The following is a 23407-nucleotide window of genomic DNA, read 5'->3' on the forward strand; positions in this document are numbered from 1 at the left end:
AGCGACGAAGAATTTTCATCTCTGTTAGTGACAAATATTTTATCTTTCTATTAGTGAGGAATATTTTTTTTCCTCTCTTTTAGTGACAGATTGTTTTTGTCTCTGTTAGTGACTGAAATTTTTGTATCTATTAGTGACAATATTTCCATCCCAATTGGTGACAAATATTTCTTTCTCTATTTTTCATCCCTAATATTTGAATTTTTTTAAAATAAATTACATTGAAAATTTAATTTTTATTGAAACTTAATATTAATTTATTAATTATAATATAATATTCCTACAACAAACTAACACAAAATATGAAGTAGCTAATACTAAGTGAAAATGAAGTACCAAATAAAATCCAACCATTGTAATACAATAAGTTTTAACGTGAATTCATGAAAAATAACAAATGTATGAGACAACAAATAATATTCACAAATGAAAATAAGAAAAGAAAATATGTATCCTATCAATTATCGCCATGTAACTGAGCATCAATATCATCATAATCATCACGTTGTGCATCTAGTGCCGGAGTCATAGTGGTGAAAGTGCGCACATCCCCTCCTAAATGAGCCGTCAACATCGCCAGCTGCTCTTTCATATTGTTATTTTTGATCTGTTTGATCTTTCATAATAGTCATTTGTTGTTGTGTGTTCTCATATTTTTGCTTCAGCTGCTCGTTTTGGCTAGATAAGTTGGTGATCGTGTCTCTCATGCAATCATACTCATCTGTAGAGATTCCTGACGATCTGGCAGAAATCTTTGTGGACTTATAAATCCATGCCTCTGCACCTAAATCATATATTCAACATTTCTTGTTCATACCACCAACAACTTGCAACACTACTAGAAAAAATCTCTATAGCGGCGGAATTGTTATGAAAATTCTGTCGCTAATTTCATCCTCTATACTACTTTTCGTCGCAAATTTTCTCGCAAAATCGTTTGCGAGGGAATTTGTGACGGAAAGTAGTAGCGAGGATGAAATTAACGACGGAATTTCCATAACAATTCCGTCGCTATACAAGTTTTTTCTAGTAGTGCAATAATAACACATCATCATATTAACATCAATATTAAACTGCAATTTTGGCAATTGTAGAATCAAGGGCACATTTATATCAGCTTCTAAAACCTTTACCAAGTTAAAACCAAATACCAAAGTTTTAAGACTTTTCCCACCAAACAGTGATTCGTGAGCATTTGCAAAAATATTACAAACAATCGGATGTATGAAAGACACACCTTGGATTGTTTCTATATCAAATGATCAGTCTTTTGATGAAGCCTTCAATTGAGGTCAACTTCAACTTCTGTTGGTTTTTCTATCTCCTTCCTTGTAACTTCAATCTCAGCTTCGAGCTTCCTTGCCTATAATGTACAAGTATTTTAAATGATTTGACAGGAAAAGGAAACCATATTAACTAGGTACAGGCTCAATGCAAAACTTTTTAATGGTTGGAGTTAAATCTGAACTAGAGTAGGTACAATTTTTTTTTGATTTAACTTAATTACAATAAAATACCATTGCCTTTTAAAATTCCAAATTTAAATGAAAACTGACTTAAAAATTTGCATATATATAGATATTAGTTTTGATAATACCATTGGCATGTAAATGTAAAAATAGTCTCGTAAGAATTCATAATAGAAAAGAACCATGAATATAAAGTCACAAATCGTATAGGAATTTGTAGATACATCCAATGCCAGGTCCACCTTTAAATTAGTGTCTATTACTATTTACATCATATGCCAAAAGTGAGAAAATCATTAGCCTAAACGATAACCCGTAATCAATCCCACAAATGATGTCTCTTGAATTAGCGGCGGGTGGCCTCAAGGTGGACGCTTATAGTAATAGCAAAACCGTGTGGCGACACGCACTAAGCTAGCAATCAATTGACAACAGTACAATTTAACTAAATTAGATTGCACATTTGTAATTATATTGCTAAATGGTAGCAGATAATACTTACAGGGGAAATTTAGTCGAAAAATGGTGAATTGCAAAGCTTCTTCTACCTTGTTTGGGTTATGTTTCCCTGTTTAGTTTTGCCATAATAATCAAATAAATAACTCAGATGAATCGACATGAGCAAAAGAAGAAGAGGTGAAAGGATTAAACAAAATAAAAACACCTACCAAAGAGATAATAATTTTTTCTTGCTAATTGCTTCAACCATGCTCAATGGATACTCAACTTTCAGAATCGAAAAGATAGGGAGGTGGAAGAGAAATTAAGGGGATGTTGTGAGTGGGAAGTTATGAAATCTTATCTTTTTATTTTCAATTATTTTTTAATTTTTAATACAAGTTAGAATATTTTCTTAAATAATTTTTAAACAATAACATGGGTTAATAATTTTTAAGATGGCGGGTTAATATTTTTATTTAAAGTATGGTTTTTTTTTGTAACATGCAATCAACATATATATAACTTTCACTTTAATATTTAAATTTAGAATAATATGACTATATATAATGAGTGATATATCTTGACCTATAAAGTATCATTAAAAAATATATTTTATAAAAATTTAAATTATCATTAAAAATTATTGGACATAAAGCTTAGAAATAATTGGTTAATATAAGCCACACAATGAGTAGACGTATTACTCACGATAGATTTTCCCATATTAAACGCCAATACATAAACAACTAGGCCAATATTACACACTATATTGGAACATATGTTGGTTTGTGTGTGTTTTTTTTATTTATCAATCAATTACTGGAAAATAATATTCCATTCTTCGTAATTTGAAACCAAATTTAATTTTGACCTATAAAGTACGATACAGTATACAGTATTCTATATTGAGTATGATTTTCACACACATATATATATATATATATGGAAAAAATGTTTATTCTTATAAATGACACATCTTATATTCTTTCATTCTCACAAAGAGGTGGAACTCACACCTTTATATTTTTTTATTCACACTCTCTCTCCTCCTTTATCTATCTCTTTCTCTTACTTAAAATGACATAACTTTATATCTTTTATAATGATATACAATTTTCCCTATATATAAAGGTCTCATCTTTATATAGAATTTATGCTTCATACATTTGATCGCAACGTAGACGGATTGCGTCTTTATATAATTTGAATTTGAATTCAAATTATATTACTATTTTTAATCAAATCCTATAGATAAAGCTTCATTTTAATCTTATTAAGATATGAATGAAATTTAAAATATTTAAAGTTCATTGATATGATATTTATCTTATCTTTATCCTATCCGAATTCAAATTCAAAATTTAAATTAAGATAAGGATCTAGTTTTTATTTAATTTAAATATTATATTTAAACTTTACAAATACTTATCTAATTCTTTATGAATATTATATTTAAACTTTCCAAATATTATATCCACTTAACACCTGCAAGATCCTATCTCATAGGTTCTACATTATACTCTTATAGGCCCAAAATCATATACTAGTCCAAGCCAACTTAGTGATATAGGTATATGACATATTAGGCCCAAATAGCCACCGATATAAATAAGCATGGGCTTATTAAGCCTCTTTAATAGGATTGACATGATCACACAAAGTATTAGCAATATTGTGTGGCCTCAAAGCTAGATGAACGATCAAGTGATCAATCTTTCCCATAGGGTTACTGTGCCAATCCATCGTTTCATCTCGTTATCTATCTTCCAGTTAAGAGCAAGGATATCGTATCAACTCTAGAATGACTGGAAGTTAGCTTTTACAGAATTAGGAGTCCTCTTCCATAAACTCTAAAGATGGATTCATGGACTCTTTTATAATCCCTTTATTGGGCACAGATTCTCAAGTCTTACAGAAGTCATTTGTAACACCCCGTGTATACCCGACTTGTTAACATTACATCGTATTAAGCTGCGCTTAATTAAAAATTGTGGAATATCTTTTTCTTTTTCAATTATGACGTCATTATACTTAGCCGAGCTGATTACTTAATCAATTTCATAAAAACAATGCATGTATGTAAATTGCAAGACAACTAACTGAAATACCTCAATATAAAATATAAAGTGAGTATCTAAGTCACGACATTACATCACGTAATCCGGAAAATATCCTGATACATTAATACAATTCTAATTAAAACAAGACATAACAAGTCTACGTGGCATGGACAATCCTCACGCTCACCAAATCAACAACACAAACAACAGAGTCTCAACAAGATAATCCAAAATCATAACATGAATTTACAAAAAAAAAAAAAAAATCATAACATGAAGCTAAAAGCATAAAAACAGCAAGCATATCCAGCATCCAACATGTCAGCATATAATATCATCAATATCTAACTCAGCTCCGGCCTCCTGCCGCATGGGACCTCAACCCCTACATTACCTGATCCTGAAATAAGCATTCCCCAAACGTGGGGTGAGATCTCTAAACTAGAAATCTCAGGAAAGACAAGGGGTCCTCAAGGATCTTCCACCCCAAGCTCATTTACATGTGCAATATAAGTTCTAAAAGCATTTATATCAATATCAGTTCCAAAACTTTGCAGTGCAACAGATATTCATGCCATGTGTGTTGTAACTATTCTACTAGCCAGAGAAATGCAGAAATACGTCTATCACCTACATGTAGTACAAGGAACACCGCTTGCACCTCACCCACAACCTCACCCTATTGTATGTACCACATACTCAGGCTTACCGTATAGGTGGAACACCACATGTATATCATAAAGGCACTAGCATATAACAGCTCAAAAGCATTTCAAAATATCCAAAGCATGTAACACATCATTCATATAACCATACCCCCATGGGACATGGTGGAACCACAACATGGCTAAACCGAAGACACGAAAGCTTACCTCTTAAGCTAACTATCCAATGCCAAGAGTCCTCACAGCTCAAGTCCAACACACAACAGATCACAATCTGATTTAAGACCAGCAAGTATATCAACATACATAGCTCTAAAGCATTAACATAAAGACTACGTTCTCCTTTAACGATTTACGTCTTAAGGGTTCCAACAAAGCCACAAGCCCTTAATCACATGATTCTGACTTAGTTCATTAATTATAGAAGTTCAACTTCATCACTCTAGGGTCCACAAACCCCCAATAGCCTACTGTACACACAGCACAACTACTGTTCTACGAAATCTCAGAATATCCGGATATTCCTCGGGGACATATCCGGATATACAATATCCGGATATCTCACTGTCAATATCCGGATATCCAATATCCGGATATCCAGATCCCCATATCCGGATATCAATATCCAGATATTTCGCGCCAGAATGCAGTTTCTGCATTTTCGCGAAGATATCCTTCAAAGGTTTCATTTTTAACACTTACACACGTTAAAACATGCATTTTTAGGCACATTAAGGTTATACAACTATTGGTTACTTGTTTAACTCCTCAAACATACCAAGACACATCTTCTACTCATCAAAACACATGATCAAGGTTGGTACAACTTACCAAAGTCCAAAACAGAGAAAGAAAGGCTCTTGGAGCTCTCAAATCTGCCTCCAAGGTTCAGACTTCCAAAGAATACAAAAATGGTGCTCAAGACTTGGTTTATCTTCATAAAGATGGACACTTGGAGCTTTAACCACCAAGACCAAGGCTCCAACACTACAAACCACCAATACAACCCCCTCTCAAGCACAGCACAACCACCAAAACTCAGAAACGAAGCCTCATACTCATTCCCAATCACACACCCAAGTGTTTACTCCACAAAAGAGAAGAAGAATTGGAAGGAAAGGTCACAAACCCTCACAATGGTGAAGAGACCATGAAGCAAGGCTCAAGGCTGGTCAACCACTCTCAATTCTCACGTAGGAAATATAGTTACCTAGGGTTTTGAGCCTAACATGAGTATATATAGCCACTTAAGCATTAAACACGCAGTATTAACTTTAATTGCTACGCTTAGCATTTTAATCCCAAACTTTGGATTCTTAACCTACTCGATTTTACAAGAATGATCCTATTTTTATTATATTTTTCGGAGCACCTTTCTGGTACGCGCTTTTCATAGCCAGTATCAGTTTCTGGCACCAGTTCTCATTATATTGACTTGAAACTCGTTTTACAAGTCCTATATATTATTCTAGTAATTATCAAGCACTTATTATAATTTTTCGGGATACTTTTTCGGTACGCATTTATACTGACTAGCAGAACTGGTATCTACACTTTTCTTCCGTAAAGCGACTTTCAGCATTCTTAATCACTTATCATAATTATTACAGCCTCTTAATAATTATTAGGGTCAATTATGGAATTATTTCCTAATTCTCATACTTAATTAATTAATTACCTTAATTAACGGTGATGGTTCTTACATCATTCGAGTTCCCACGGTCTCTTGTGGATAACCTATCACTTGCAGAGATGATGAATCCTATCGGCTTGTCATAGGGGTGGCAATTCAAGTCAACACAACACGACACAATATAAATTTGACACAAACACGAAAATGCTCAAAACGAATACGACACAAATTTGAAATCGGGTTAAAACCTTCGACACAAACACGACCAAGAGCCATATATTAAGAACAATCACCCCATTAATGAAGCAGATTCTGGAAGAAGACCAAGAGGCATTCCCTTTCTATTAAAAGGAAATAAATCTTTGGACATTCTATTCTTCTTTTTTTATATCTCATGGGTCTATCAGACGCGATTGTCTCTCTTCATAAGTTTGTGATTTGATTTCCAAAGAAGTCTTTTAATTAGTCCAAGCTTGTACTATTTTGAAAATGGGTCAGTGACGAATTTGGAGATGGAATGTGCATTTTCGTCTCTAATTCCGTCACTAATAGAGACAGAAAAAATTCCATCTCTATTAGTGAGGGATCTTGTTCCTTTCCTAATAGAGACGAAATATTTTTTGTCCATATTTGAGACAGAAAGTGATCTATTTCTATTAGAGATGAATTTTGAGATGGATCATTTACTTTCATCTCAAAGTCTATACCAAATAGAGACGTAATATTTTTCGTCTCAAATAAGGAGGAAATATAATCCCTCACTGATCGAGATAAAAAAAGTTCCATCTCTCTCAGTGACGAAATTGGAGACGGAACATGTATTTGCATCTCTAATTCCATCACCGCTAGTTACAGAAAAATCAATCGCTATTAATGAGGGATCTTGTTTCATCCCTAAGAGAGACAAATCATTTTTTGTCCGTATTTGGGACAGAAAATTATCAATCTCTATTAGAGACGGATTTTGAGACGGGTCATTTACTTCCGTCTCAAAATTCATCCCAAATAGAGACACATTATTTTTCGTCTTAAACGAGGACCAAAAATAATGTCTCTCTTAGGGATGGAACACGATCCCTCGTTAATAGAGACAAAAAAGTTTCATTTCTATTAGTGACAGAATTAGAGACGTAACATGTAGTTACGTCTCTAAATCCATCGCCGATAGAGATGGAAAAAAATCTATCACTAAATTCCCTCACTAAGCCCAAACGTATATCCTTAATATTATTCCTATTTTTATATATTATGTTCTATCTCTAAATCTATCCCTATTAGAGACGGAGAAATAGGCATCTCTATTAGAGACAGATTTAGAGACGAATTTGTGTCTATTAGATAAGGATTGGTTTTCTGTCTCTAAATCCATCAATAACAGAGACAAAAATATTTTCGTCTCTAATTCCCTCCCTATTTGCAAAGGATTGTTATTCCATCACAGAATTCGTTTCTATTAGAGATGGATTTTTTTTTGTCTCTAAATTCCGTCTCTAATCCATGTTTTTTAAAGAAAAGAAAAGAAAAACCTCAACCTGATGAGCGTGATTGGGAAAATTAATTAGAGTAACGGAGGGATATGAATTTATTTTCTTTTTTACTTTGGGTTTCAATAGCATGTTTTAGTTCAATATATTGATGTACATACTTCACAAACAATAAAATAATTCCCGATTTTCAGCCTCAGCGAGGTATGCCATGTGGAGTGCATAATCTGTGTGTTGCGCGTATAGATGAAGATAAAAAAAGAAAAAGAACATCAACTAAATTTCATATTTTTATAATTGTATCCAATTTATAACAAAAGTAATAAACAAATGAAAGAATATCTCATTGCCTAATAGCTAAACAGAGTGGAAAATTTTAGAGTTGGGGAAGCACGACGTGCGTCTATACGAGCGTAGAACAAGCTGATGTTTTAGGATCAAAGAGAGCTGGTAACAAGTATTTCCGTTTATTGACGCCATTCGCATTGTAGCTAGATCCAGTTGTGGGGTCCACCAGGAGGTCCCCAGCGTAGCCAGGGTATGCCCCTTTACCGTAGACACCAGTGCAAGCAGATGCAGCTTCGAGTGGTGCCTCTTTGGGTCCTTGGAAGTACCCATTCCCGAATGGGTTTGTTGCAGTCCCAGCCAACAGACTTGCCACGTTGATGACCATTCCGTCGACACCAACGTCGTTGTTTGGTGCAACCAATGGTGCACTCTGGGGACCGTATATGGGTTGGTGGAATGGCCACGCGCATTGACCAGGGCACTGAGTCTCCGAGTTACCCACCCATATGTATGCGAATCTGTACCTCTTCCCATTCACGCGTCCACCCATTGAGGAACCGTGAGTCCCACACCTGCTGGAGCAGAGTCCATCAACGGCTACGTCTGCGGCTGTGAGAACCACGTTGATGGCTTGTTTTTGGGGACCCTTTGATGCGAGCTTCACGATTTGGTCATCAGTGAGCGATTTGCCCATAGAGTATTTCTCGTCGATGACTTGGGAACCGAGGGAGAGGGCTAGCTTGGGTGACTTGTTGGAGTTGATGAGGTTGTAGTATTTCTCCGTGGCCTTCCACCATGTTGCCACGGTTGGTTGTGATTGTGATGCGGTGGTGATGGGTTTGGGAGAGGAGAGTGATGTGATGAAGTCTGCAATGATGGCTCGCTGGGATGGGTTGAATTTGCCGTACCAAATGAGGTTGACAGAGATTTTGCCAGTTAGGAGAGGGCCTTTGTGGTATTTGAATTGTAACTGCTGGTCTGACTCTGACTCTGACTCAGCGAGTCTCCTAGCCGAGCTCAAGTGAAGTAGGGAAATGGTGAGAAAAAGGCTAAAGAGAAGAGATGAGGATATAAGAGAGGCCATTTGTTTGTATTTTGTATAGAGAGAGATAGAAAATAAAAGAGTGTAAGAAGTGAGAAGTTGTAACTTGAAAGATGAGGTGATGGAAAAGAGAGATATGGTTGCAGGTATATATAGTAAGAGGGGATTGGGATATAGAAAGGAAGGTGTAGGGAAGGAGACAAAATAAAAGAGGAGAGGGCGTAAAGGTGAAGTCAAATTATGGGGATTGTTTGTGAGTGGAGTGAGGTTAACTGGCAGAGTTGCCAGCTTGATAACGCGTTGCTGTTTTGTTATTCTCACCTAATATAAAGTAATAAACCAAATTCAATGAGTTTGTGGTGCTAGCTTTCAAGTTTCGGCGGAAATCATTATTTTAGTCTAGTCATGGCCAGCTAAGGGACTTGTATAGACGTGGACAATAACAGCACAGGAGCGGGACGAGAAGACAAACTTGAGGTACCGTTTGCAGCAGGGCAAGGAATACGTGCTGGATCTGCTTGGTAATTTAGTAATTTCAATAATCTACACTTCAAAAGTACTTTCACTTCCCCATATTAATTGCTTTAATGGTTATTGATGAAAAATTTGCTACTTTTGTTGTGCTTTTCTTGATAAACAAAGATTTTAGAAAAATACTTTTGTTGTCTTTTTGTATGTTTCGATAAGTTTATCTAAAAAAGTTGAAGTATCCAAAAATATACATAAGATGTACCTTTTTTAGCTAGATTTTCGTACTTATGAAATTAGGTTGCTTTTTTTAAATAACAACAACTTTAATACTGGATTTCATTGGATTTCTTGTCTTGGAATAAATGCAAACTTAGGTTTGCTCATCTAAAGGAGAATATTTTTTAGTGCTGGTTGGTGTAGTGTACTATATTTTTAAAAAAGTTGAAAGTTGCCAAAAAAACAAGGGTAAATACCATTAGGTAAGTGAATATATTTCTCTTTTAAATATGTAATTATATGTCCATGTGTAAGAAAGGAAGGGGAAAAGTTGGAAAATTTCTTCTATACAATACATTGGATGTATCCACTTAGGTATATTCTTTTTTCAAAAAATGAAAATTTTCTTCCCATTTTTACCTGCACTTTAATTTTTCATTCCATCTAAATCCTAAATTTTTTTGACCTTTTTTAACCGCTGCACCATGCATTTGTAGTTAGAGCCGGAAAAATAAGCTCGGTTCGGCGGGCCAATCCGCCCAACCCGTCAAATAGGATGGGGCGAACTGAGTTTTTCAACCCATCTCAAAAGCGGGGTGAGGCGGGTTCATTTTTTGGTTGGTTGATGGCGGGCATAGACGGGCCGAGGTTGGTCAGTGTAAAATAAATTCGGGCTGGCGGGCAACCCGCCAAACGGGGCGGGGTGGGCTGAGTTTTTCAGCTCACTTTCAAAAGCAGAGCGGGGCGAGCTGACTCATTTTTTGACAGATTGATGACGGGGTGAGACGGGGGCAGGGCGGGCCGTCCACTTTGTCACCTCTATTTGTAGCACCCAAAGTTTGCTCGAAAAGTTGAGAACTAGTTCCTTCTTATTCATTAAATTGCATTGACGCGGCACCAGGTACCCAACTATTCGGCCTCAGATGGAATAAGATGCATTACTAATTTATGCAAAAGAACCCAATTATATTAAATTGATAGCAAGAAAAAAAGAACAAATAGCCCCACTATTAAACTGGCAACGCGGATTAATAAGATACCACTAATTAACTTTCATGGCAACCAGTGGACAGATTGTTAGGATTTCAACTTTACCAAGAGTCACTTTCTATCGAAAAAACAGCGTAGCTATTCACATTATGAGTGTATTAAAATTTTAAGATGTCGTACTGGTGGATTATCTATGAAATGAATATGAAGAATATACACCTAATGATATTTTCACAATAGATTAAATACCTGTGTACGAGTTGTTTACCAAAAAAAAAAAAAAAAAACCTGTGTACGAGTTTCAATAAACGCAAGCACATTTCTTAATTACCACCCTCGAATAAAAAAGAATGCATAGTACATGTGTCTTTTAACTTTATTCGTTGAATATAGAAAATCTGGATCCTTCTAATTTCAACGCCTGAAAGATCCAATTAATATACTTTACTTTACGTAATTAAATCCCATATATATATATATATATATATATATATATATATATATATATATATATATATATATATATATGAGATATGATCTTTTGACATCGGTGTCAAATTTTAAATTTGACACATAATCTGATAGCCGTTAGATAAAAAAAATCAACGACTTTGATTTGTAAGCATCTGGTATCATTGATCTTTTTTTATCTAACGGCTATCAGATGAGGTGTCAAATTTGAAATTTGACAGTGATATCAAAGGATCCTACCTCTATATATATATATGGGGTTTGCTTTTGTCATTTAACATTACACAACAAACTTTTCTACACACACAACATTTTGTGGGCCCACACTTTTTGAAAAAAAAAAATTACGACACGCAAAACGAATCTCTATAACATTACACAATCACTTTTCCTACAACATAACTCTTATAAAATCCTACATATATACATATATACAGTGGCGGACCCAGAAAATTTTATTCCTGTCCGCACACTTAGTGAGGGGATTTCCGCACACTTAGTGGTCCCAAAAAAATACATTAAAAGTAAAAGAATATAAAAAAAAAATTTCAAGTTAACATAAAATAATAATAACCAAGAATAACTAAATTATTATAATAGAACAATTATTTTTATACACATGAAAATATATGAGACTCATATAAAATTATGTGAAAATATGAAAGAAAAATAAAATTTAAATTTAATATACTTTTATATGTGTGTATTTTACCTTATAATAAGACGAAAAAATTATATCCACTAATACATTGGAGGGGAGAGAAACCAGTGTTTAAAAACCCAACCCGGCCGAGGTCAGGGGTCACGGGTTCAACCGGGGGTCCCGGGGTCACTACGATGTCCCAGTTTTATATATTAAAAAAGGGTTTGCTTTTTCTGCAGTTACTGCAGATAAGTTATCTGCAGTAAGCCAATACGATGTCGTTTTGAGGCGGAAATCATGGTGTTTTTATAATTTTAATTTATTTCAAGGTTATAATAGTCTTTATATTTAAATTTTTAGATTTCAATACCAAAACGACGTCGTTTTGGGAATAAATGCAGATAACTTTATGCATTAACTGCAGAAATATTTTTTCCATTAAAAAAATATAAATATATATATATCCTATATGAAAATATTAAAATGCAAATCACCAATCATCAAAGATTCAAAATATCATTAACATAATTTACCAATTATAACCACAAGTCAATATTACACAACCTAATTAAAGTATCATGATACCAAAGTACAAAACTCATATTCTAATGATACCAAATTATCAAGATGCCACAAGTCTAGGTCGTTTGGAGAGAAGAGAAAGATTAGATTTAAGTTTGCAAGCATTTTTATTTTTATTTTTTAATAAAATGATGTTGTTTCATGGAATTTTCTTTTAAAAAAAAATATGCAGTGACCCCCTTTGACCCCTCTGACCCGGGAGTCACTGAAACCCGGCTGAGTTTTGGGGGTCGGAGGGGTCGATGTGTATATAGGGTCCAACTTGTGACCCCAACCCTCAGAGGAGAGGGGTCAGGGTTAACCCGGGAGGTGGGGTGGAGTTTTAAAACACTGAGACAAACTATACGGATAACTGATATTTTTTTTATATATATATTGGGTTTGAGACCGAGAAGGCATATCATGGAAGACTCTTTCCACTGTGGCCACTATTGACTACCCAATGGCCAAATTCTCCTCGCAGTCTTTATATGTAAATAAATTTTTATTTTATTTTTCAAAAGTTCATGTACGCACTTGTGACTGGGTCCGCCAGTTTGTGTATATATATATATATAGGTTGTTTGGTAATTCAGTTCTCCTAACTCCCACATTTCCCGAAGAAAAAAACCCATAAAATATAATAACGACCCCATTAATTAATCCAAAATCAACCGCAAGGGCCACAGGTACTACTTGCGAAAAATGGCCTTGCGTTGCTCTGTGCAGCCACCCAAATCGCCCACAGCCTATCATGTTAGCAAAATAAGGACCTGTTGAACAAATAAAAGTCTCATCCTATTCACTAATTAATAAGGCAGAACAAATCAAGTATACAGCGGAAAACTGAAGACCGATGAAAAAGGCTGGTATAGTGGTATATGATGGATCACACTTAGTGGATATTGCTACTTGCTAGGCTTTTGTTTCTAGGGTTGGAAAGATGAGGATGTGAGGCAATAAAAACCAAAGAAAACTTTGGAAAAGTATAGGGGGGTACCCGAGAGAAGACACTTCCCTGAATTTTAAGTGCTTAACGCTGATTGATGATAAACATGACCTAAACCAGAGCCATAAATGTCAAGCACTAATTCAAGTGTGGAGAAACATCGACACATTTGTCGTCCAAAATCCATTGGTTGCAATTCGTGGGATATTCACTGAATACTGTCTGTCAATGCCAATGGGTAGCGTATGGCATAGACATGGTTCCGCTGTGAGTATTACATTGTATCGTGTACGGTGGTCCATCAACATTGGATCATGTAGATTGAAACGTGGGATGCATTGGGACAATCATTTAAAATTTTATATTCTTAAGGTGAAAATTATAGTTTTTACTTATGAGTATATTTCAGTATTAGTAAATTGGAAAGTTCTTAAATTGTTATAAATATTAAGATTCTTCACTTACAATATATTTTAGAGTACGTGTCAATCGTCTATATAGTCTACCCCTCTATATTTTAGAGTACGTGTCAATCGTCTATATATTCGGATATATCCAAATTTTTAATAACCCTATACGACTTTAAAGAAGGCAAAAAAGAAACTCTACCTTCACCAAGATTATCTTCCATATTAATATAGTCTACAATGTACAAGATTGGCCAATAAAAAAGTCTATTAACATTTAACAACCTAGGAGAAATAATCAAATTACAAAATATACCTATAAATATGATTTTAGAAAGAGGATCCAAGGTTTATTTTTTACTTTTGGAAAATTTTAATTACAACAAGCTTTCGGGATCACATTAAGTTTTATAATCGCATATCAACTTCTCTCACATAGACAAATCAAGAGAACCATACAAATTTTTAAGAATTTGTTTGGAGCATGAGTTTTAGAAAAAAGTAAAAATTGGGATAGATTGTTTTACCGTTAATCGAGTTAGCCAACAATAATAATATTTATTTGCTATTTATTCTTTTTTCACATTATTTATATTTATAAATTATATCTTTATTTTTTATCTTAGAAATTATATTGGTAAATATTTTGCATTATAAATAATGAACAATAAGAAAAAGGGTTCATTTTTTCTGCAGTTAATGCAGATAAGTTATCTGCATTGAACCCAAAACAACGTCGTTTTGGACGAAAATCAATGTATTTTTGTAATTTTAATTTATTTCAGAGTTATAATAGTATTTATAATAATAATTTTTTAATATTTCGACACCAAAACGACGTCGTTTTGGGAACAAATGCAGATAACTTATCTGCATGCAGTAACTGCAGAAATATTTTTCTGATAAAAAATCATATAATTTATATTTTCCAGGTTTTTCATAATGATTTTTTTTATTGTGATGTTAAGTTCAAAGAGTGATATATTATGAATTATGTTAAAAAATTAATGCTTATAGACATATTTTTGAACAAAAAGTTTATATATACGATGACAAAAATAGATTTCAAAGAAAAAATATGATTAAAGTTGTGATAGAATATTTGTGATGATAGACATAAGTGTATGAAAATATTCATTTATGTCAAAGTTTTGTAATTTTCGAATGATTCATTTATTTTATTTAAAATCATAAAATATTTTTCCCTACTAAATTTAAATGAATTTTCATTAATTTATTGCATTAGAATTGATGATATATATGGTGCAAGTGCAACTATTCAAATTACAAGCCATAGCATTAAAAATTTAAATTATTTATTCATAATACAGTGTTATCGTGACTTCGAATACTCCTCCAAAACTTGATTCCATTTCAGAGAAAGGTTCTTCCTTGTTCAACTTAAAGAATAAATACTGCGAAATAGCAAGTATTTAAATTTTAAAGAAAATAACTCACAGAATAAAATCAATAGTTCTCTGGCTTGTGCTTGTCCCGCGGAATGGCAAGGCGCGTGATTGTTTGGCTGCGTGCGCCTGGTAAGTGCAGACTTTTTAAAGGAAAGTGGGGTTGGCAAAACTGATATACACAGAAAAAAGAGAAGGTGGGGAAGATATGGTTTATTCTGATTAATTCATGGTCGGTGAATAATGAATGAAAGTGAGGTAGTCTTTTCGAGTTGAGGGTACCGAACCCTATGTGATGTTGTCGTCCATGGATAGCCGACCGACCCTATTGGGCGGTGCATCGTTGGGTTTGTGTGCCTTGGCATCGTATGACGGGTTCGGTGGTCCATGGATAGCCGACCCTATTGAATTTGTTGACGTTCAATATATGTGCCCTCTTGGATTTAGAACCCTTCTTTTTGTAAAAATATATAAAGGAAGTATTTTTTGCAAATTAGGCCTTATTTAAATAAATGACTTTTTTAGATTCTTTTTTAATCTAATTTCACTAAAACTGTTATATTCGGTTATTTAAAATTTCATATTAATGGAAGATACGGTCATAAAAGGTAAGAGAAGAACATCAATTTCATGGAAAATGTATAGTAAGGTTATATATATACCCTGCCAATATATATATATATATATATATATATATATATATATATATATATATGAGGCAGGATCCTTTGACACCGGTGTCAAAGGAAAAGTTTGACACCTCATCTGAGAGCTGTTAGATTAAAAAAAATCAATGGTGTCACATGCTTACAAATCAGAATCGTTGATTTTTTTTAATCTAACGGTTCTCAGATGAGGTGTCAAACTTTTTCTTTGACACCGGTGTCAAAGGATCCTGTCTCTATATATATATATATATATATATATAATGATGTATTCACTAGTGTTGAATTAACTGCTTTACATGATATCAAAGCTTCTATGATTAAGTGATTATGAATTTAATTCTAACTATCCTTTATTATATTATTAAATAACTAAATATTATGAAGTTTGTTATAGGTAAATAATTATGTGATTATTTATCCTTCAAGCTCAATTAAATTTTATACAAAGAATGACATAAAAATTAATATAAAATTATTAATTAAATACTTACCTAAACTTAAAATCTTGGGTTGAAATAATTTAAAAAAAAAAAAATCACGACAAGTGTAGACGTGTATAACATCCCTGATGGCTAGTAAAACTGTTTTAGCCTCTATTTATGGTAGTTTTTCTATTTAAAATTTTTATATAATAACAACGATCGATGATGCATTTAATGTTTTTTGAAATTAAAGTAACCTGTAAGTTTTACTCACTTTAATTTAATTATGTACTTTAAAAGCTTTCCTACTTAGAGAGGACATTTTTTATTTTAACTCGCTTTTTTTAAAAATAAAAATAAAAATCCCAACCAGTTCACGAATGATTAATTAACTAATTCAGTCGAGTTGTAGAACTATAAATGTGACAAAACTCACCGTATCAAAATTTTAACACACTTCTGAAATAACACTTTATCTTCATGTATAGTAACCATTTTTTTAAATATATATAATAAAATGAAGAATGTGTAGTTTCCATTGAAACCTTTAACTATCAAAATGCAAAAAAAAAAAGAAAAAAGAAAAAAGCAAACTGACCTAAAGATAAGTAACTACACCTAATTACAATAGGACTCAGTTATACATATCCTAACAAACTACAGGTTACAACATATCACAGCAAATCATAACAACATATAGAATCTTCTATTCCAACACTCCCCCTCAAGTTGGAGCATGAAGACATGAAATGCCTAACTTGGAAAGAACGGCAAGAAATGGAACACGACCAAGTGCTTTGGTGAAAATGTCTGCGAGTTGCAAATGAGAACGAACAAAAGTAGTTCGAATCGTCTTAGAAACCAACCTTTCCCGGACAAAATGGCAATCAATTTCAATGTGTTTAGTTCGCTCATGGAACACAGGATTTGCCGCGATATGTATAGCGGCTTGATTATCACAACATAATTCCATAGGATCATCATGGATAACATCAAGTGAAGCAAGAAAAGACTTCAACCATATCAATTCTGCTGTCGCGGCAGCCATGGAGCGGTACTCAGCCTCTGCTGAGGAGCGTGAGACAGTGAGTTGCTTCTTTGTTTTCCAAGAAACAGGTGAGGTTCCAAGCATAATGAAGAACCCAGAAACTGACCGGCGAGTTAAAGGGCAGCTGGCCCAATCTGAATCACAGAAAGCATGAATTTTGAGATCACTTTTGGAAGAAAGGAGGATACCTTGGCCAGGATTCATTTTGATGTATCTTAGTACCCGAATGGCAGCCTCATAATGTGCTTCCTTTGGAGCTTGCATGAACTGTGAAAGAGTGTGCACTACATAACTCAAATCAGGACGAGTGATCGTAAGGTACACTAGCTTGCCGACAATTCTTCTATAGCGACCTGGATCATCATAGTCAGGTCCATCTGCCAGAGCTAAGCGATGATTCTGTTCAATTGGAAACTGAACCGGTTTACAATCCAACAAACCTGTTTCTTTGAGGATATCTAATGCATATTTTCGTTGGCACAAGAAGATACCCTCATTGCTACGGGCAACCTCGATGCCCAAAAAATATTTCAAGTGACCCAAATCTTTAATTTTAAAACACTTGTTAAGATAAATCTTAACCTCTTGACATGCTTGGGAATCATTGCCTGCCAACACCAAATCATCAACATAGACTAGTATGGTCAAGAAGGTAGAACCACGCTTCAAAGTGAACAAAGTGTGATCTGCTTCGGATTGAACAAAACCGTATTTAATAAGTGAGGAACTCAACTTTGCAAACCAATTCCTGGGAGATTGTCGTAAGCCATATAACGACCTTTGCAAACGACACACTTTTCTTCCTTGTCCTTGATTAAAGCCTGCCGGTATGCGCATATACACTTCTTCGTCCAGTTCTCCATTAAGAAACGCATTATGAACATCCATTTGGTGCAAGTACCAACCTTTTGCAGCTGCAACCGAGAGTAGAGTTCTAACACTCACCATTTTCGCTACAGGAGCGTAAGTTTCATGGAAATCTTCTCCTGGAACTTGATGATTACCTGCAATTACCAACCTTGCTTTGTAGCGCTCGATGCTACCATTGGAATGATATTTAATTTTATATACCCATTTACATGGAAGGGCATGTTTGCCTGCAGGTAAATCAGTGATAGTCCACGTATTATTTTCTTCTAGTGCATGTATCTCCTGAGCCATAGCTTTACGCCAAACATCATTGGTCATTGCTTCTTTAAATGACCGAGGTTCACTACCTGCATCAATAGCAGCAACAAAAACTCGATGTTTTGAAGAAAAATTGTTAGTATTCACATAGTTGGCAATTGGATACCGTATACCTGAGGTGGAGCTAGAAGAGGTGAGACTGGGAGTGTATGTATGTGCCTCAATCAGATTACATTTGTAGTTACTCAAATAGGACGGAGGCCTTCGTGTGCGTGCTGGACGAAGAGAATCGTTTTGAGCTGATTCTGCACTTCTTTGCACAAGTTCGTGAGCTGAATCTTCATTCCTTTGTACGAGAGCAGGAGCTGGATCCTCACTCCTTTGCACTTGATCAGCATTTGATGTAGAATCTTCATTCGGCTCCCTTTCAGACTGATGGACACTCCCCTATCTTCCAACTGCACTTCTGCCTCACAATCATTTGAAGTTGATTGAGATACTGGATTGGCAGAATCATTAGAATCTATTGGTATAAATGTAGGTAATGATGGGCTAGGTGTAGGCACACTTATAGCAACAAAAGGAAACTCATCTTCGTGGAAACTGACATCTCGTGACACAAAGAATTCCTTAGTATTAAGATCATACACTCTCCAACCTTTCTGCCCATGAGGATAACCAACAAACATACACCGCCTAGACCGTGGACTAAATTTGTTTGTAGGTTTTGGTTGTGTCACCGCATAACATAGGCAGCCAAATATCCTTAAGTGACTGTAATCAGCAACAGATCCATGCAAAAGCTCATAAGGAGTTTTGCCATTGAGAAGCTTTGTGGGAGTTCTATTAATAATATGAGCTGCTGTCATCACACTCTCTCCCCGGAATTTGATTGGCAAGTTTGCTTGAAACAAAAGAGCACGAGACACATTTAGAATATGCCTATGCTTCCGTTCTACCCGACCGTTCTGTTGCGGCGTATGAACACAGGATTTCTGATGAAATATACCATTGGCAGTGAATAATTCAATCATCTTGTTGGAAGTAAATTCAGTTCCATTATCTGATCTAATACTCTTAACTGTTGTATTAAACTGATTTTGCACCATTAAAAGAAATTTTCGTAACACACCAAAAGTTTCACTTTTGTCACCTATCAAACAAACCCAAACAGCACGACTGAAGTCATCGACTATCGTTAAAAAATAATAAGCACCAGAGAAAGAGGAAGTGCGGTAAGGACCCCATGTATCACAATGAAGAAGATCAAAAATTTTATTACTCTTTCGATCACTAATGGGAAACGAGGATCGATTTTGTTTGGCACGATAACAAATATCGCATGCCTTATTGTTTACATTGCCAAATCGAATGCTACTAGAAAAAGGAATCAGAGAAAGTGCTTCGGATGATGCATGACCCAACCGCTTGTGCCAAAGTTCTTGCGTATCACTGGAGCGAACTGTTAAAGCTGCTGCTTGGCTTGGTCGAAACACATACACACCATCCCTGTGATCACCCAATCCAATCTCCGTCCTCAGCTTGCGGTCCTGCAAAACACAACTATTATTAGTGAATACCACATCAACATTATGTTGTCGTACCAACTGAGATACAGATATCAAGTTACACTTTAAATTTGGCACAAATAAGACATTGGATAATGAAAAAGAAGGAGTAAACGAAACAGATCCTTGTTGCACAGCATAAGTAATAGCTCCATTGGGTAAACCGATTGCCAAAGGTTCAACATCTGTAACATTCTCCAGCAATTCCAATACCCCTGTCATGTGGCGTGATGCACCACTATCTATAAGCCAGTGACAATGGGAATCTTTACGATTTAATTTGTCCTTTGAGCGTTGCGGGTTGTCAACCAATGATAACAATTGTGTCACCACGTCAGGTGTCAGAACGGCGAATGCATTTGCTTGCTCTAGTGGTTTCTCCGTTTGAGCTGCGTGTGCACCAAATGGCTTTGCATGGAATCCTCCTTGTGGGTTACTGCTCCAATTCTCGTAGTTGGCTTCTCCTCTCAGCATAACGGTTGTTAAAAGAATCCCTGGGCTATCTGATCCAGTCAGATATAATGGTGATCCAGGGTCTGATGGCTTCAACCTGCTGCTGTTTTCATTGGCCATCTTCAACAGAAGCTATCTCCTGCTCACTGTTTTCAGAGTCTACACGTTGCAGAAGTTTTTTTTTTTTAACAAAGGATCGCTCTGATACCATGATAAATGGTATCAATTGATAGTATTTCTATTGATTTAAAACTGTACATCAATGTATCTTAAATAGAATAGGCTGTTACGGCTGTTACCAAACAGTTACCAAATAGTAAAACAACTTCCTAAAGATAAGTAACTACACCTAATTACAATAGGACTCAGTTATACATATCCTAACAAACTACAGGTTACAACATATCACAGCAAATCATAACAACATATAGAATCTTCTATTCCAACACAAACAAACAAACAAAAATTATTCTTCAACCCTTTAATAATTTAATATTTAGATATTCAGTTTTTACCGAAATTTTTATTTCTTCTCAATCTCAAATCATCTTTATTGAAAAATAATAATCGTGATTAACATAATAAAATATAGTTAATTTTTTAATTACAGAATCTGCGTCAGTATTAAGAAAGGCAATCAACAGGATTTGACGCAAGCGTCCTTTGTCCAGGTTAGTTAGATCTCTGGATTTGACACATCGAAAGTATTTTGGTTCGATTTTTAAAATTATAACTCCTAAAAAATACGGAGAGGCTCACATCTAAATTGGATTAGTGGCTTCCATTAGAGCTTTTGGACACAGAGCAGGCCAGACGACCTCAACCTGCGGAGATATGAATTTATTTTCTTTTTCATTTTTGGTTTCAATAGCAGGTTTCAGTTTAATAAGTAATTTCCGTTTTCAGCCAAGTGCCCCATGCGTGTTGCGCATGTAGATGAAGATGAATAGATTAAAATTACAAATAATTAAGAAAAAGAACGTTAACTAAATTTTATATTTTTATAATTGTATTCAAGTTACAACAAAATGAATGAACAAATGAAAGAATCTCTCATTGCCTAATAGCTAGAAACAGTTGAATATTTTGACTTGGGATGCACAACGTGCGTCTATACGAGCGTAGAACAAGTTGAGGTTTTAGGGTCAAAGAGAGCTGGCAACAAGAATTTTCGTTTATTGACGCCATTTGCATTGTAACTAGCCCCAGTTGTGGGTTCCACCAAGAGGTTCCCAGCGTAGCCAGGGTATGCCCCTTTGCCGTAGAGACCAGTGCAAGCCGATGCAGCTTCGAGTGGTGCCTCTTTGGGTCCTTGGAAGTACCCATTCCCGAATGGGTTTGTTGCAGTCCCAGCCAACAGACTTGCCACGTTGATGACCATTCCGTCGATACCAACGTCGTTGTTTGGTGCAACCAATGGTGCACTCTGGGGACCGTATATGGGTTGGTGGAATGGCCACGCGCATTGGCCAGGGCACTGAGTCTCCGAGTTACCCACCCATATGTATGCGAATCTGTACCTCTTCCCATTCACGCGTGCACCCATCGAGGAACCGTGAGTCCCACACCTGCTGGAGCAGAGCCCATCAACGGCTACGTCTGCGGCTGTGAGAACCACGTTGATGGCTTGTTTTTGGGGACCCTTTGATGCGAGCTTCACGATTTGGTCATCAGTGAGGGATTTGCCCATAGAGTAGTTCTCGTCGATGACTTGGGAACCGAGGGAGAGGGCTAGCTTGGGTGACTTGTTGGAGTTGATGAGGTTGTAGTATTTCTCCGTGGCCTTCCACCATGTTGCCACGGTTGGTTGTGATTGTGATGCGGTGGTGATGGGTTTGGGAGAGGAGAGTGATGTGATGAAGTCTGCAATGATGGCTCGCTGGGATGGGTTGAATTTGCCATACCAAATGAGGTTGACAGAGATTTTGCCAGTCAGGAGAGGGCCTTTGTGGTATTTGAATTGCAACTGCTGATCTGACTCAGCGAGTTTCCTACCTGAGCTCAAATGAAGTAGGGAAATTGTGAGAAAAAGGGTCAAGAGAACAGATGAGGATATAAAAGAGGCCATTTGTTTTTTGTATATATATATAGAGAGAGAGAGAGAGCGCGCGCAAAGAAGAAAGTGTAAGAAGTGAGAAGTTGTAACTTAGAAAGATGAGTTGATGCAAAAGAAAGAAGTGGTGATATGTATATATAGTAAGAGGGGATATGAGAAGGAAGGTGAACGGAAGGAGACAAAATAAAGAGAGGGAGCGGGCGTAGTGGTAAAGTCAAATTATAACTGGTATAGGTGCCAGCTACATTATATTGATGACGCGTTGCTGTTTTGCTATTCTCACCAATTGGTAACCAAATTCAACGGGAGTGTGCCGCAAGCTGTTTTGAATTTCGACAGAGTTTATTATTTTAGACTTTTAGTGTAGTCATAGTGTAATAACACGTAAGGATACCCGGGGACAGGACAAGGCCAGCTAAGTGTGATAAATCATTGTCAATAACAGCGCGCGCAGGAAGGGGACATTAACTTCAGTATATAATATATCGTTAGTAGAAGGGTACGTATTTCTTTCAAATATAAATGTTAAAATATAATATTTTCTATAAGGGTGTGGATTCAAATTTTGCAGTTTGATACGAGGATTTTGTTAATGGATAATATATAATTCCTCCTACAATTCTTAAAGTAATTGGGAGGTCATTTATGACCCTAGTAGAATAATAGTATCTAACCTCGCTTAAATTTTGCAGTTTGATACGAAGATTTTGTTAATAGATAATATATAATTCCTCTTACAATTCTTAAAGTAATTGGGAGGTCATTTATGACCCTAGAAGAATATTGGTATCTAACCTCGTTTAAATTTTTGTTAATATATATATATATATATATATAGAGCTTGCAATTTTTCATGTTACATAAAAAA

At 35.4% G+C, this 23407-nt stretch overlaps 2 protein-coding genes and 1 long non-coding RNA gene across 3 annotated transcripts; all 3 read right to left on the bottom strand.

Annotated features, from left to right (window-relative positions):
- Nucleotides 1–381: 381 nt before the first annotated feature.
- Nucleotides 382–2217, bottom strand: LOC133307717 (uncharacterized). The gene is made up of 4 exons (XR_009751076.1): nt 2138–2217; nt 1972–2037; nt 1238–1363; nt 382–784 (listed from the first exon to the last, which is right to left on the bottom strand). It is a non-coding gene; the product is annotated as an uncharacterized LOC133307717 (long non-coding RNA).
- Nucleotides 2218–8107: 5890 nt separating this feature from the next.
- Nucleotides 8108–9322, bottom strand: LOC133307707 (protein PHOSPHATE-INDUCED 1-like). The gene has a single exon (XM_061508259.1). The coding sequence runs from the start codon at nt 9122–9124 to the stop codon at nt 8156–8158; it is 969 nt and encodes a 322-aa protein (XP_061364243.1). The 5' UTR covers nt 9125–9322; the 3' UTR covers nt 8108–8155.
- Nucleotides 9323–21594: 12272 nt separating this feature from the next.
- Nucleotides 21595–22551, bottom strand: LOC133307712 (protein PHOSPHATE-INDUCED 1-like). The gene has a single exon (XM_061508264.1). The coding sequence runs from the start codon at nt 22549–22551 to the stop codon at nt 21595–21597; it is 957 nt and encodes a 318-aa protein (XP_061364248.1).
- Nucleotides 22552–23407: the final 856 nt, after the last annotated feature.

The sequence above is a fragment of the Gastrolobium bilobum genome, unplaced genomic scaffold (assembly GCF_033153095.1).
Source record: "Gastrolobium bilobum isolate Gb01-03AN ecotype WA unplaced genomic scaffold, APGP_CSIRO_Gbil_v1 utg11339, whole genome shotgun sequence".
NCBI classification, from domain to species: Eukaryota; Viridiplantae; Streptophyta; class Magnoliopsida; order Fabales; family Fabaceae; genus Gastrolobium; species Gastrolobium bilobum.